Source organism: Oncorhynchus keta, chromosome 13 (genome assembly GCF_023373465.1).
Source record: "Oncorhynchus keta strain PuntledgeMale-10-30-2019 chromosome 13, Oket_V2, whole genome shotgun sequence".
NCBI classification, from domain to species: domain Eukaryota; kingdom Metazoa; phylum Chordata; class Actinopteri; order Salmoniformes; family Salmonidae; genus Oncorhynchus; species Oncorhynchus keta.
The window spans coordinates 12,319,744-12,335,628 of NC_068433.1; the positions used below are offsets into that span (position 1 = coordinate 12,319,744).

Here is a 15,885-nt window from a genome sequence, read left to right on the forward strand (position 1 = left end):
GATAAAAAGCACATAAAGGCTTCATAATTCATAAAGGACATGTTAACTAACTGATATTATCTCATAGAACAGAAAGTATGAGATCTCCTAAGCCTATGTTAACCTCTGACCTTATTTTTGGCGTTTATTCCAAAACCCTATTCATTCCCTATTCATTAGGAATGACTGAACAAACCTGACGTGTCTTATTTCCGAGTGTTAGGACTACAAGCTAGCGCTTAACAGAGCTCGCTATCCTGCCATATATAGCTTGCAGTCCTAAAACCCAGAAATTATATAATTCGCCACTGTTGTCTTATGACTCGACAGATAGCTCGAACCAGTCATGACTATTCAACAAAACAATAAATAATTTAAGTTTATTTTCAGCAAATTTATTAGTTACATGATTGTATAACTCAAAATTAGTTTTGAAGTTGAGGGTGCAGTATTTGTGAAGTTTGTCAATGTGGACAAAAATTAGCATAGTTCAACTAGCCAGCAATTTTAGTCAGGGAAAACAAATCTGGGAGAGGATATAGCTGGGTGCACATGAATCCACAAAATGTATGGTGAAGTCCCTTCCAGAAACGGTAGGTTCCTCCTCACAACTCTATAGAGAAAGGAATGGGTTTTTCAATGGAACAAAATGTATAACATCTCCAAAGCCTGTGTTAACCTCTGACCTTATTTTCGGCATTTGTTCAAAAACCTTCCAAAAACGATCCATGGCGAAATTAGTGCCGACAAAAAGACGCCATCACTATTGTTCTAACATGTCAGTTTGATCGTCTACTCATCACCCTCTTTGTGTGTCCTAAAGGGGAGCTTTCTCCATAGTGAAAAGATGTATGAGGATCTCCAGTGGACAGGAGTATGCTGCCAAAATCATCAACACTAAGAAGCTATCTGCTCGGGGTAGGTGTCTTTACCATGTCTTTACCTTGTCTTGGCAGTTTTTGTTGAACACGACTGAATAACCCAAAGCTCCCTGTCAAAAGTTTCCAGTGAGAAACAAAAAGGTGATGGTTGTAAGTTTTTTAAATTTTTTACCTGGCGTTTTTCTTCGCATTACATGGTAATATGGCAATTACATTAGTATGCAGTTCACAGGAGGCTGCTGAGGGGAGGACGGCTCATAATAATGTCCGGAACTGAGTGAATGGTATCAAACATATAGAAACCATGGAAACCATGTGTTTGATACCATTCCGCTCCAGCCATTACCACGTTCCCGTCCTCCCCAATTAAGGTGCCACCAACCTCCTGTGATGCATTTGTAGAGAAGCACCCATTATTATCACATAGTTGTCAGTAAATAGCAGATAAAATGACGTTACCCAGAGGAAGTCTACCAGTCAATGACAGGAAAAATCTCCAACATTTCCTTGATTTTTGGACTTTATGCACTTTTTAACCAAGTGATCTGCCCTCCAACTTCCCCACATTTCGCTCCTGCTTACTTTTTAGTGGACAATGTACAGTCATCGCTGTATGAACATGAGTCATTTCTGTAGTTTGATGTGGTAAGGCAAACCACGTCTGGGGAAGTCTCGCTCAGGGTTATGTCCAACTGTCTTTACAGTTCTTCTTTCATTTTATATCCCTGTGCCCCTTGCGAGGGATGAAAACACCAAGCAAGGTTATGACTCTCATACTGGTATCGGTTAACCTGCTTTGACTTCTGACATGAGTCACAGTGTAGTCTTCTGTGTCACAACCACAGTCACTATGGGGTAACTGAAGGGATACTGCCAGTAGTAGAAATAATGCATTCTTCAAGACCTTTGGGTCTATATCCTGGTGCTACTATACAAAGTCTTGCTTTTGTAGAATGGACTGCCTGTCCAGGAAGTAGCTTGGGTCTGTTTTTTTTTCCCTTATTCTCTCTCTCTCCTTTCTGAGGCAGCTGTGGGGAGCGAGTTGGGTTGGTGCGTGGGCCGGGGCTCCCGTTGTCTGTATGGTGCTGCTGATTATCCCTCCACAAACCTTAATGGGCTGCTGACAGACAGACAGACACACACACACACAAGTAAGGACGAAGAGACAGGAGGGAGGGATGATTAGGACTAAATGACAGGAGGGAGGGATGATTAGGACTAAATGACAAGAGGGAGGGATGATTAGGACTAAATGACAGGAGGGAGGGATGATTAGGACTAAATGACAGGAGGGAGGGAGGGATGATTAGGACTAAATGACAGGAGGGAGGGAGGGAAGATTAGGACTAAATGACAGGAGGGAGGGAGGGATGATTAGGACTAAATGACAGGAGGGAGGGAGGGATGATTAGGACTAAATGACAGGAGGGAGGGAGGGAGGATGGGACTAAATGACAGGAGGGATGATTAGGACTAAATGACAGGAGGGAGGGAGGGATGATTAGGACTAAATGACAGGAAGGGTGATTAGGACTAAAAGAAGGGAATGTACTGGTATCACAGACAGGAGCTATGTCTAGAACAGAACATGAATAACTGGATAGAGAATATAGCTGGAGAGAGGAAGCTGTAGCTAATTCCTTACACAATCCCCTTTATGGTACAGAGAGTAAAGAGAGATTAGATTGCTGAGGTGTTGAATAGAGGGTGGCCCAGAGGGTTGAGAAAGTGTATTGGTGTTTTTTTTTTTCCATGATTGATCCCATTCTAGGATTGGCTTGACTGATTGGCTCCACTGAGCCATGCCCGGCCCCGACCCGAGAGAAGATGAGGCAAAAAGAGCGGGGAGATAGAGGGTGTGAAATGAATTGGAATGGGAGGAGAGATGGGTTAGGGAAAGTGAGTTGATGTGCAAGATTTTGTGAGAGACAGAAATTGAATGAATTTAAGAGATAAAGCGAGTGGGGTGAGATGAGGAGGAGAGATGGGAAAGAATAGTGCTAGCAGAGAGATCTCTCCCTTCCTCAGCTGAAGGTGACCTTGGAGGAGGGAAACCCCAGGTCTGTGTGTCAGTTAGATACCAGGGGTAGGACTGGAGGAACATACTAAGTAGAAAGGGGGATACCCAGTCAGTTGTACAACTGAATGCATTCAACCGAAATGTGTCTTCTGCATTTAACCAAACCTCTCAAATTCACCTCATCCACCAGCAATGTGCAGCACCCACAATGCACAGCAAACATTTTTGTGCCTGGACGCTCACCACACGCCCACCTCATCTATCGAGGTGAGGAGTGATACAGGATTTTCCTAATTAGGAATGAGAGGAATTATTAGGTGGCCATGATGGAATGGGGCCAGGTTGGGAGTTTAGCCATGACACCGGGGTGATATTACATCCCAGCTGTGGGATGCAGGGTGATATACTTCTGCCAACCTGTAGATTGTTGTCAATTGGGTGATCTTTATCTATACCCCTATAGGGTGTTTATTAAAGCCTTATCAAAGCACAGAAATGTAGACAGTGGATTGGTTTTTGGTTCACTGCAATTCATTTCACTCCCTCTATCTCCCCGCTCTTTTTGCCTCATCTTCTCTCGGGTCGGGGCCGGGCGTGGCTCAGTGGAGCCAATCAGTCAAGCCAATCCTAGAATGGGATCAATCATGGGAAAAAAAGCACCAATACACTTTCTCAACCCTCTCTGGGCCACCCTCTATTCAACACCTCAGCAATCTAATCTCTGTATTGACTTAGTTAGATCATGTGTTAGCAAATCAGTCTGTCCATATGTGTGTGTCCCCCCCCCCCCTTCTGTGTGTCCACCACGAGCACTGATCTAATAACAGCAGTCTTACTTTATGTTTGAGGGAATGAGTTATACAGTTCGGACATTCAAGGTTACTCTTTGCGCTGGGGATTCCCAAAGTGGGTCGTGTGACTTCTGATAGACGGGTGGCTAAATTCAGAGTCTCGTGCGATAGTGGGACTCCTTAGGGAATAGACCCTCCCTGGTAACCCACACTCCTTTTGGCTCGCTGTGTGGAGGTGTGTTGAAGGTGCAGACCTATATCTCCTCACACACTTATGTCAATGCATGGGCTTTGGGAGTGTTTTTGACTTGTTGCACTTCTTCTTGTCTCTCATTTGGTGACTTTCCCCTTCTATAAATTGGTTAGCATTTAGTATGTATAGGTTTTTGTGCCTCTTGCTTTATGGTTAGATGAGGAAGGATGTGTTTTTGAAGCAAACTGAATGTCATAAACTTGTGGCTATCCTACCAGGCTCATTGTCAGGCTCATTGTCTGCTAATGAAAGGGGTGTAGACCCACACAGACATTATGGGTTAATTGGGGCTCCCAAGGGGCGCAGCGGTTTAAGGCACTGCGTCTGCCCTAGAGGTGTCACTACAGTCCTTGGTTCGATTCCAGGCTGTACCACAACCGGCCGTGATTGGGAGTCCCATAGGGCGGCGCACAATTGGCCCAGCGTCGGGTTAAGGACAGACTGAGAACCCCCTCTCCACACGCGCACACAGCCCACCATAAATACAAGTCACCCTGGCCTGACCAATATGGCTGACCTTGGTGTCTGGGAATGTTCACACCAGCATGAATACAGATGACTCAATCACCCCAAAGCTCTGTCTAATATGGGGATCTGGGGCACTCACTGTGCTGTGAGGTTCCCCCAAGGTGTGAGGGATTTTTGTTTTCTCTCACTCCGTTCCATGTATACCTCCAGTGAGGTATTTAAGTGTCTCTCTTTTTCTCCATCTCTCGCTCTCTTCTTTCTCTGTCTGTTGCTCTTCTCTCCTTTTTCTCTCTTGCACTCCTCGGTCTCTCTTATGCTCGGTCTCTCTCGCTCTCTTCTCACACTCACGGACGGGGGGGTTGAGTCACAAACAGTGTTTCGTTTTATTTGTTTTATTTCCTGTAAATCTGTATTTACAGGAAACTATTCATCTTACGGAATAGTGTGTGTCTGAAGTTCAATGCTTTACATGACAGAGCCAATCAGCACACTGGATATTTTACTAAGCTGGAGCATTCCCCAAGCAGTTCTAGAACACTAGAGGAATGAAAAGATGTAACGATTTGAATGACGTCAGGAGAACGTGTGTGTATTGGCAGTCCCCCCTGACTGAGCTAAAAATATCTCATTTAAACAACAGAAACCGAGGGAGAGGAGGAAGAGCTGGATCGAGTGAGATGGTGTCTGTCAGTGATGAACTATCAGAATGAGCAAACTATTCATAGATCCTTAGCAAAGCTATTTTTATATTTGACTGCACAATGTTCAATGAATGACCCAATCAATCAAATATATTTATTTGTAGCCTGAATTGGGTCGCATCGACAAATCGCTAAATATAGTCCAGGTTTTTGTTATTTTCATTCCATTTCTGCCAAACGGTGACAAGAACAGTTGTGGGGGAAGAGACCAGAACAGCATGAGCGATACATGACGACAGGAAGCCACACTCACTACGCCTTGGCCACATGTGCATCGGAACATGTTATTAGCCGGCGTGTCGAAGGGAAATTGCTTAAACAAACATAAGAGTCTCTATTGCGCTCCACACTGCCCTTTCACATTTGGACAAAATGAACACCTATGTGAGAATGCTATTCATTGACTACAGCTCAGTGTTCAACAGCATAGTGCCCTCAAATCTCATCATTAAGCTAAGGATCCTGGGACTAAACACATCCCTCTGCAACTGGATCCTAGACTTCCTGACGGGCCACCCCCAGGTGATGAGGGTAGATAACAACACATCCGCTATGCTGATCCTCAACATGGGGGCCCCTCACGGGTGCGTACTCAGTCCCCTCCTGTACTCCCTGTTCACTCATGATTACACAGCCAGGCACAACTCCAACACTATCATTTAAGTTTGCTGATGATGCAACAGTTGTAAGCCTGATCACTGAAAATAATGAGAAAGCCTATAGGGAGGAGATCAGAGACCTGGCTGTGTGGTGCCAGGACAACAACCTCTCAACATGATCAAGACAAATGAGATGATTGTGGACTACAGGAAAAGGAGAACCGACCACACCCCCATTCTTATTGACTTTGTTGTAGTGGAGCAGGTTGAGAGCTTGAAGTTCCTTGGTGTCCACATCACCAACAAACTAACATGGTCCAAGCACACCAAGACAGTCGTGAAGAGGGCACGACAACCTATTTCCCCCCAGGAGACTGAAAAGATTTGGCATGGGTCCTCAGATCCTCAAAAGGTTCTACAGCTGCACCATCGAGAGCATCCTGACAGGTTTCATCACTACCTGGTATGGCATCTGCTCGACCTCCGACCACAAGGCACTACAGAGGGTAGTGCTTACGGCCCAGTACATTCCCGGGACCAAGCTTCCTGCCATCCAGGACCTCTATACCAGGTGGTGTCAGAGGAAGGCCCTAAAAATTACCAATGACTCCAGCCACCCTCGTCATAGACTGTTCTCTCTGCTACCGCATGACAAGTGGTACCGGAGAACCAAGTCTAGGTCCAAGGGGCTCCTAAACAGCTTCTACCCCCAAGCCATAAGATTCCTGAACAGCTAATCAAATAGCTACCCAGACTCACGCTGCTACTGTTATTATCTATGCATAGCCACTTTAACAACCCTATCTGCATGTACATAATTATCTCAATTACCTCGACACCGGTTCCCCCGCACATTGACACATTGACTCTGTACTGGTCTCCCTGTATATAGCCTCCACATTGACTCTGTACTGGTCTCCCTGTATATAGCCTCCACATTGACTCTGTACTGGTCTCCCTGTATATAGCCTCCACATTGACTCTGTACTGGTCTCCCTGTATATAGCCTCCACATTGACTCTGTACTGGTCTCCCTGTATATAGCCTCCACATTGACTCTACTGGTCTCCCTGTATACAGCCTCCACATTGACTCTGTACTGGTCTCCCTGTATATAGCCTCCACATTGACTCTACTGGTCTCCCTGTATATAGCCTCCACATTGACTCTACTGGTCTCCCTGTATATAGCCTCCACATTGACTCTGTACTGGTCTCATTGACCTGTATGAACAGCCTCCACATTGACTCTCTACTGGTCTGACCTGTATACAGCCTCCACATTGACTCTACTGGTCTCCCTGTATATAGCCTCCACATTGACTCTGTACTGGTCTCCCTGTATATAGCCTCCACATTGACTCTGTACTGGTCTCCCTGTATATAGCCTCCACATTGACTCTGTACTGAACTCCCTGTATATAGCCTCCACATTGACTCTGTACTGGTCTCCCTGTATATAGCCTCCACATTGACTCTGTACTGGTCTCCCTGTATATAGCCTCCACATTGACTCTGTACTGAACTCCCTGTATATAGCCTCCACATTGACTCTGTACTGAACTCCCTGTATATAGCCTCCACATTGACTCTGTACTGGTCTCCCTGTATATAGCCTCCACATTGACTCTACTGGTCTCCCTGTATATAGCCTCCACATTGACTCTACTGGTCTCCCTGTATATAGCCTCCACATTGACTCTACTGGTCTCCCTGTATACAGCCTCCACATTGACTCTACTGGTCTCCCTGTATATAGCCTCCACATTGACTCTACTGGTCTCCCTGTATATAGCCTCCACATTGACTCTACTGGTCTCCCTGTATATAGCCTCCACATTGACTCTACTGGTCTCCCTGTATATAGCCTCCACATTGACTCTACTGGTCTCCCTGTATATAGCCTCCACATTGACTCTACTGGTCTCCCTGTATACAGCCTCCACATTGACTCTGTACTGGTCTCCCTGTATATCACCCTACTAGTTGTTATTCACTGCTGCGCTTTAATTATTTGTTATTCTTATTTGTTATTTTTTGCATTTTTCTTAACTGCATTGTTGGTTAAGGGCTTGTAAGTAAGCATTTCACTAAGGTCTTACGCCTGGTTTATTTGACGCATGTGCCAAATACAATTTGATTTGAAAATCCCAGAGCTGGATTCTGGTCTCACCACGGGGTTGGCGTCTCTAGGAAGGGTTTCAACCACAGTCTCCTGTGCTTTCAGGAAAGACGATATGCGTCTGTCTTTGTTTGTTTTGTCTTAAATATATATATTTTTTTGAAGTGGCAGGTCTTTGATTTACTGTTTCGTAATTTAGATAAAACCATGAAATGCTTTGTTTGTTGCCAAGGGGATGGATAAGTTATCGATCGCTTGACTCTAAAGAGGGAACCGCCATCAATATGAATTAGTTAGTGTCTCTTCTCATTGTGAATGACAACCGGGATGGATTATGCACCACTCAATACACACACAAGTGCTTGTTTCCCAGCCCTAAACACATCAGTCTCAGATATACTCTATCCTATCACCGCTAATACTAAAACAAACTGACTGATCATGTGTCAGGGCAAGCGAGGGATTTAAAAAAAAAAACTATAGTTCTGTTCTTTTCTCTCCTTTGCCTGTTTCCAAGCTCATTTTCCAGTTGACTAAAACAGCCCTGTTTGCGTCAATTTTCTGTGTGTGCTCGGTTTATTTTCAGACTTGACGTGAACTCCCCCAGGAGAGGTAGCTAGCTCTGCCATAGCCAGGTGTAGCAGCACTCATATAATATACAGAAAAAAACTGCTGAAAATCAAAGTTGATTCAGAATTCCTGTTCTATTTTGTTTTTTTTACCAGATGGGGCTTGGGAGGAGGGATTTTCAGTTCATGAATGAATGCAAAATAATTCAGCTCGTACCATGTGTAAGAGGTTTTGATTTGCATTTGTGCAAACACACACCAATACGAACACACACACACACACACAAACGTTGTGTATCACATTGAACCGAACCCCAGATCCAATCTATGTAAGCAAAGCCTGTCGTCCCTGATGAATCTGTCTATTTCAATAAATGTGAGCTTTCCCTGGGGCTTCAGTCTAAATCCTCATTTAGGCAAGTAGGCCAGTCGGCTCAGTGGGGAGTCAGGGGGGACGGGGGCTCCCTTAATTAGTCTCTTTGTCTGGGAGAGGGACGGAGGGGCCACTCCACAGGAGCCCAGAGGTGCTCTCCCACTCTTAATGAACGATGGCACCCTTCACCGGGCCTTCTATGGTCGTGTCTGTCTTTCTCTCTGATATCTAACGGAATGGAAACTTTCAAGGAATCATTATTTTTTTCATTACCTTGACCTCTGACCCTTGGTGTCTTTTGCTGTCCTTAGGGCTGCTGGGAGAGAGGTTATATGTAAATGTCTTCTGTGTTGAGGTGAGTGCCAGGAACTACCTGTAGAAACGCACCGCAGTAATGAGACTCATATAGATGTATGATATACACTGCGAATATCCCCTCTCGACACCAGTCATCCTCTCAATCGCCATGTCATTCTACCACAGTGTGCTACAGTCTTGCAAGTGTCAGGTGCTTTCATCTAGATTATGTTCCAAGCTGAGTCTGTCCTACACGCTCCCTAATACAAGCAGAACGTAGCTGTTCTCGTTCACTCCTCCCCCACCTTAGTGTATTCTACCTTCCTCATCTGAATGAATTTATTCATGGGACTGTTATTCTAGCTGTCTCTGGTGAGGTGGAAGGAGTTAACCCCAGCTGCACTGGGTTTGTCCCTGACCAGGCCATGCATTTTTATTCCACACAGCCACATATGATGGTGTGGCCAGGCAGTCAGTGATTTTTTCCCCCCTCCTTGCTGAGCAGGGAATTAGATGGCGTAGTTAACCCTCTGAGAAAATCGCCACAGCTGAGACTAAAACTCAGTTAGATAGCAAATGTTCAGTTTTTCCAAAAAAGATTATTTGTGTTTTTCCAAAAAGATTATTTGTAGGAGAAATGTGTAGGAGAAATGGCTCTGTTTTGTTCATCACGTTTGGCTAAGAAAACCCCCCGAAAATTCAGTCATTACAACGGCGAACTTTTTCCCAAATTTACTCCATAATATCGGCAGAAACATGGCAAGCGTTGTTTAAAATCAATCCTCAAGGTGTTTTTCACATATCTATTCGATGATAAATCACTCGTGGCAGTTTGGTTTCTCCTCTGAACAAAATGGAAAAATGCACGCACCTGGAGATTACGCAATAATTTCGACGGAGGACACCGAGCGGACACCAGGTAAATGTAGTCTCTTATGGTCAATTTTCCAATGATATGCCTACAAATACGTCACAATGCTGCAGACACCTTGGGGAAACGACAGAAAGTGTAGGCTCATTCCTTGCGCATTCACAGCCATATGGAGACATTGGAACACAGCGCATTCAAAATCTGTCTCACTTCCTGTATGAAATTTCATCTTGGTTTCACCTGTAGCATTAGTTCTGTGGCACTCACAGACAATATCTTTGCAGTTTTGGAAACGTCTAGAGTGTTTTCTTTCCAAAGCTGTCAATTATATGCATAGTCGAGCATCTTTTCGTGACAAAATATCTTGTTTAAAACGGGAACGTTTTTCATCCAAAAAATGAAATACTGCCCCCAGAGGTTAATGAGCCGGGAATCAGTTCCTCTCATACAAACTTCAGGGTCAATGTTCAGGCACCACTCCATCAGTAATGACCCGGATGTGGTAGACCAGCCACCTCCATTTTATTTATTTATTTATTTGACCTTTATTTAACTAGGCAAGTCAGTTAACCTCTTGCTCCTACCTGGCACGCAGGCGTCCCATCTAGAGCTCTGGAAATGCAAATGCGCTACGCTAAATGCTAATGGTATTAGTTAAAACTCAAACGTTCATTAAAATACACATGCAGGGTATTGAATTAAAGCTACACTCGTTGTGAATCCAGGCAACAAGTCAGATTTTTAAAATGCTTTTCGGCGAAAGCATGAGAAGCTATTATCTGATAGTATGTAACACCACAAAAGACCCGCAGGGGACGTAAACAAAATAATTAGCATAGTCGTCGCTACACAAACCGCACAAATAAAATATAAAACATTCATTACCTTTGACCATCTTCTTTGTTGGCACTCCTAGATGTCCCATAATCACTATTGGGTCTTTTTTTCGATTAAATCGGTCCATATATAGCCTAGATTTCGATCTATGAAGACTGTGTGATAAACTGAAAAAATAGCGTTTCATAACGTAACGTCATTTTTTAAAATTCAAAAAGTCGACGATAAACTTTCACAAAACACTTCGAAATACTTTTGTAATGCAACTTTAGGTATTAGTACATGTTAATAAGCGATAAAAGCCATCAGGAGGCGATGTAAATTCTATAGGTGTCCGTCTCTAAAAAAATGTCTGGAGAGAGCTCGACCAAAACATCCGGTCGGAGACCGGAGGGAATCGGTTCCCTTGATTCGGTTTGACCAAGAATCAAAGCTGAATCAAATGACAAGACTAGACATCGTGTGGAAGCTGTAGGCACTGCAACCTCGGCCTCATTTAATTCGGTTCACTTTGAACAATTCCTGGAAGTAGCGCAAGGATATTTATTTCCATTTTCAGTGATCAGGTTTTCCTGCACTTTTCGATGAAACGCACGTTCTGTTATAGTCACAGCCGTGATTTAACCAGTTTTTATAAACGTCTGAGTGTTTTCTATCCACACATACTAATCATATGCATATACTGTATTCCTGGCCTGAGTAGCAGGGCGTTGAAATGTTGCGCGATTTTTAACAGAATGTTCAAAAAAGTAGAGGGTCGACTTAACAGGTTAAGAACAAATTCTTATTTTCAATGACTGCCTAGGAACAGTGGGTTAGCTGCCTGTTCAGGGGCAGAACGACAGATTTGTACCTTGTCAGCTCGGGGGTTTGAATTTGCAACCTTCCGGTTACTAGTTCAACGCTCTAACCACTAGGCTACCCTGCCGCCCCTCATGCTCTCCCTTGGTAATTAACCGTTCACACTGAGGCTAATTAAGGGTGTTTTTAACGATGCATGATTCACCTCGAGAGTCCACAGACATAATGTAGCTGTAAAAGCTATTCTTCGAGCGACAGAACGGTTTGTGACCCATTGCTACTGTATGCGACCCAGCCAATGCAGTGTCAGGGAAATTGAGAGCAGGCTTGATGCTGGTGATGGCTTGTTCTCTCTCTCTCTCCATCTTGACTTGGTGTCTGACTAGAGGAGCTTCCTTTCTCTCCCTCCATCTTGACTAGTTGTCTGACGAGAGGAGCTTCCTTTCTCTCCCTCCATCTTGACTAGTTGTCTGACGAGAGGAGCTTCCTTTCTCTCTCTCCATCTTGACTAGTTGTCTGACGAGAGGAGCTTCCTTTCTCTCTCTCCATCTTGACTAGTTGTCTGACGAGAGGAGCTTCCTTTCTCTCTCTCCATCTTGACTAGTTGTCTGACGAGAGGAGCTTCCTTTCTCTCTCTCCATCTTAACTAGTTGTCTGACGAGAGGAGCTCTCTCTCCCTCCATCTTGACTTGGTGTCTGACGAGAGGAGCTCTCTCTCCCTCCATCTTGACTTGGTGTCTGACGAGAGGAGCTCTCTCTCCCTCCATCTTGACTTGGTGTCTGACTAGAGGAGCTCTCTCTCCCTCCATCTTGACTTGGTGTCTGACGAGAGGAGCTCTCTCTCTCCATCTTGACTGAGACTAGAGGAGCTCTCTCCCTCCATCTTGACTTGGTGCCTGACTAGAGGAGCTCTCTCTCTCTCCATCTTGACTGGGTGTGAGACTCCTCTCTCTCTCCCTCCATCTTGACTTGGTGTCTGACTAGAGGAGCTCTCTCTCTCCCTCCATCTTGACTTGGTGCCTGACTAGAGGAGCTCTCTCCCTCCATCTTGACTTGGTGTCTGACTAGAGGAGCTCTCTCTCCCTCCATCTTGACTTGGTGCCTGACTAGAGGAGCTCTCTCCCTCCATCTTGACTTGGTGCCTGACTAGAGGAGCTCTCTCTCTCCATCTTGACTTGGTGTCTGTAGAGGAGCTCTCTCTCTCTCCATCTTGACTGAGACTAGAGGAGCTCTCTCTCCCTCCATCTTGACTTGGTGTCTGCTCTCTCTCTCTCCATCTTGAGAGGAGCTCTCTCCCTCCATCTTGACTTGGTGTCTGACGAGAGGAGCTCTCTCTCCCTCCATCTTGACTTGGTGTCTGACTAGAGGAGCTCTCTCTCTCCCTCCATCTTGACTTGGTGCCTGACTAGAGGAGCTCTCTCTCTCCCTCCATCTTGACTGGGTGTCTGACTAGAGGAGCTCTCTCTCCCTCCATCTTGACTTGGTGTCTGACGAGAGGAGCTCTCTCTCCCTCCATCTTGACTTGGTGTCTGACTAGAGGAGCTCTCTCTCCCTCCATCTTGACTTGGTGTCTGACTAGAGGAGCTCTCTCTCCCTCCATCTTGACTTGGTGCCTGACTAGAGGAGCTCTCTCTCTCTCTCCATCTTGACTTGGTGCCTGACTAGAGGAGCTCTCTCTCTCCCTCCATCTTGACTGGGTGTCTGACTAGAGGAGCTCTCTCTCCCTCCATCTTGACTTGGTGTCTGACGAGAGGAGCTCTCTCTCCCTCCATCTTGACTTGGTGTCTCTCTCTCCATCTTGACTTGGTGCCTGACTAGAGGAGCTCTCTCTCCCTCCATCTTGACTTGGTGTCTGACGAGAGGAGCTCTCTCTCCCTCCATCTTGACTTGGTGTCTGACGAGAGGAGCTCTCTCTCTCTCCATCTTGACTTGGTGTCTGACTAGAGGAGCTCTCTCTCTCCCTCCATCTTGACTTGGTGTCTGACTAGAGGAGCTCTCTCTCCCTCCATCTTGACTTGGTGTCTGACTAGAGGAGCTCTCTCTCCCTCCATCTTGACTTGGTGCCTGACTAGAGGAGCTCTCTCTCCCTCCATCTTGACTTGGTGCCTGACTAGAGGAGCTCTCTCTCTCTCCATCTTGACTTGGTGCCTGACTAGAGGAGCTCTCTCTCTCCCTCCATCTTGACTTGGTGTCTGACTAGAGGAGCTCTCTCTCTCTCTCCATCTTGACTTGGTGCCTGACTAGAGGAGCTCTCTCTCTCCCTCCATCTTGACTGGGTGTCTGACTAGAGGAGCTCTCTCTCTCTCTCCATCTTGACTGGGTGTGAGACTAGAGGAGCTCTCTCTCTCCCTCCATCTTGACTGGGTGTGAGACTAGAGGAGCTCTCTCTCCCTCCATCTTGACTGGGTGTGAGACTAGAGGAGCTCTCTCTCCCTCCATCTTGACTGGGTGTGAGACTAGAGGAGCTCTCTCTCTCCCTCCATCTTGACTGGGTGTGAGACTAGAGGAGCTCTCTCTCTCCCTCCATCTTGACTGGGTGTCTGACTAGAGGAGCTCTCTCTCTCTCTCCATCTTGACTGGGTGTGAGACTAGAGGAGCTCTCTCTCTCCCTCCATCTTGACTGGGTGTGAGACTAGAGGAGCTCTCTCTCTCCCTCCATCTTGACTGGGTGTCTGACTAGAGGAGCTCTCTCTCCATCTTGACTGGGTGTGAGACTAGAGGAGCTCTCTCTCTCCCTCCATCTTGACTGGGTGTCTGACTAGAGGAGCTCTCTCTCTCCATCTTGACTGGGTGTGAGACTAGAGGAGCTCTCTCTCTCCCTCCATCTTGACTGGGTGTGAGACTCCTCTCTCTCCCTCCATCTTGACTGGTGTGAGACTGACTCTCTCCCTCCATCTTGACTGGGTGTGAGACTCTCTCTCTCCATCTTGACTGGGTGTTGGCTCTCTCTCTCCCTCCATCTTGACTGGGTGTGAGACTAGAGGAGCTCTCTCTCTCCCTCCATCTTGACTGGGTGTGAGACTAGAGGAGCTCTCTCTCTCTCTCCATCTTGACTGGGTGTGAGACTAGAGGAGCTCTCTCTCTCCCTCCATCTTGACTGGGTGTGAGACTAGAGGAGCTCTCTCTCTCCCTCCATCTTGACTGAGACTAGAGGAGCTCTCTCTCCTCCATCTTGACTGGGTGTGAGACTAGAGGAGCTCTCTCTCTCCCTCCATCTTGACTGAGACTAGAGGAGCTCTCTCTCTCCATCTTGACTTGGTGCCTGACTAGAGGAGCTCTCTCTCTCCCTCCATCTTGACTTGGTGTCTGACTAGAGGAGCTCTCTCTCCCTCCATCTTGACTTGAGTAGAGGAGCTCTCTCTCTCCCTCCATCTTGACTGGGTGTCTGACTAGAGGAGCTCTCTCTCCCTCCATCTTGACTGGGTGTGAGACTAGAGGAGCTCTCTCTCTCCATCTTGACTGGGTGTGAGACTAGAGGAGCTCTCTCTCCCTCCATCTTGACTGGGTGTCTGACTAGAGGAGCTCTCTCTCTCCATCTTGACTGGGTGTGAGACTAGAGGAGCTCTCTCTCTCCCTCCATCTTGACTGGGTGTCTGACTAGAGGAGCTCTCTCTCTCCCTCCATCTTGACTGGGTGTGAGACTAGAGGAGCTCTCTCCCTCCATCTTGACTGGGTGTGAGACTAGAGGAGCTCTCTCTCCCTCCATCTTGACTGGGTGTGAGACTAGAGGAGCTCTCTCTCTCCATCTTGACTGGGTGTGAGACTAGAGGAGCTCTCTCTCTCCATCTTGACTGGGTGTGAGACTAGAGGAGCTCTCTCTCTCTCCATCTTGACTGGGTGTGAGACTAGAGGAGTAAAGTACAATCATTCTGTCACCAAACTGAGATTTGATGTTTGTTAGGATCTGTGTAGTAGCAGGTTATTCTCATGCTGTTCCCACAGGGGCTCCCGAGTGGCGCAGCGGTCTAAGGGACTGCATCTCAGTGCAAGAGGCGTCACTATAGTACCTGTATCAAATCCAGGCTGTATCACAGCTGGCTGTGATTGGGAGTCCATAGGGCGGCACACAATCGGCCCAGCATCGTCCGGGTTAGGCCGGAGTAGGCCGTCATTGTAAATAAGAATTTGTTCTTATTGACTTTAACTGACTTGCCCAGTTAAATAAATAAAGTCAACCCTCTGGCATTTATTTTTTATCTTGCCGTAGTGTAAATCTCCTCACCTGTACTGTTGGACCACTGTCCTCACATTCTTGCTCCATGAGTCAGGGCCGGCAATCATTATAGGCTCTCTACCAGGTACTCTCTGGTGGCTATGATTAGCC

General features: G+C 46.3%; 1 protein-coding gene across 1 annotated transcript in view; it reads left to right on the top strand.

Annotated features, from left to right (window-relative positions):
• The window catches only part of LOC118392692 (calcium/calmodulin-dependent protein kinase type II delta 1 chain-like), a 113,709-nt gene that overhangs the window by 2,939 nt on the left and 94,885 nt on the right, over nt 1-15,885 (top strand). The window contains exon 2 of the mRNA XM_052459373.1: nt 803-897. Within this exon, the coding sequence (XP_052315333.1) occupies nt 803-897 (95 nt within the window). The remainder of the gene's footprint in view (nt 1-802; nt 898-15,885) is intronic.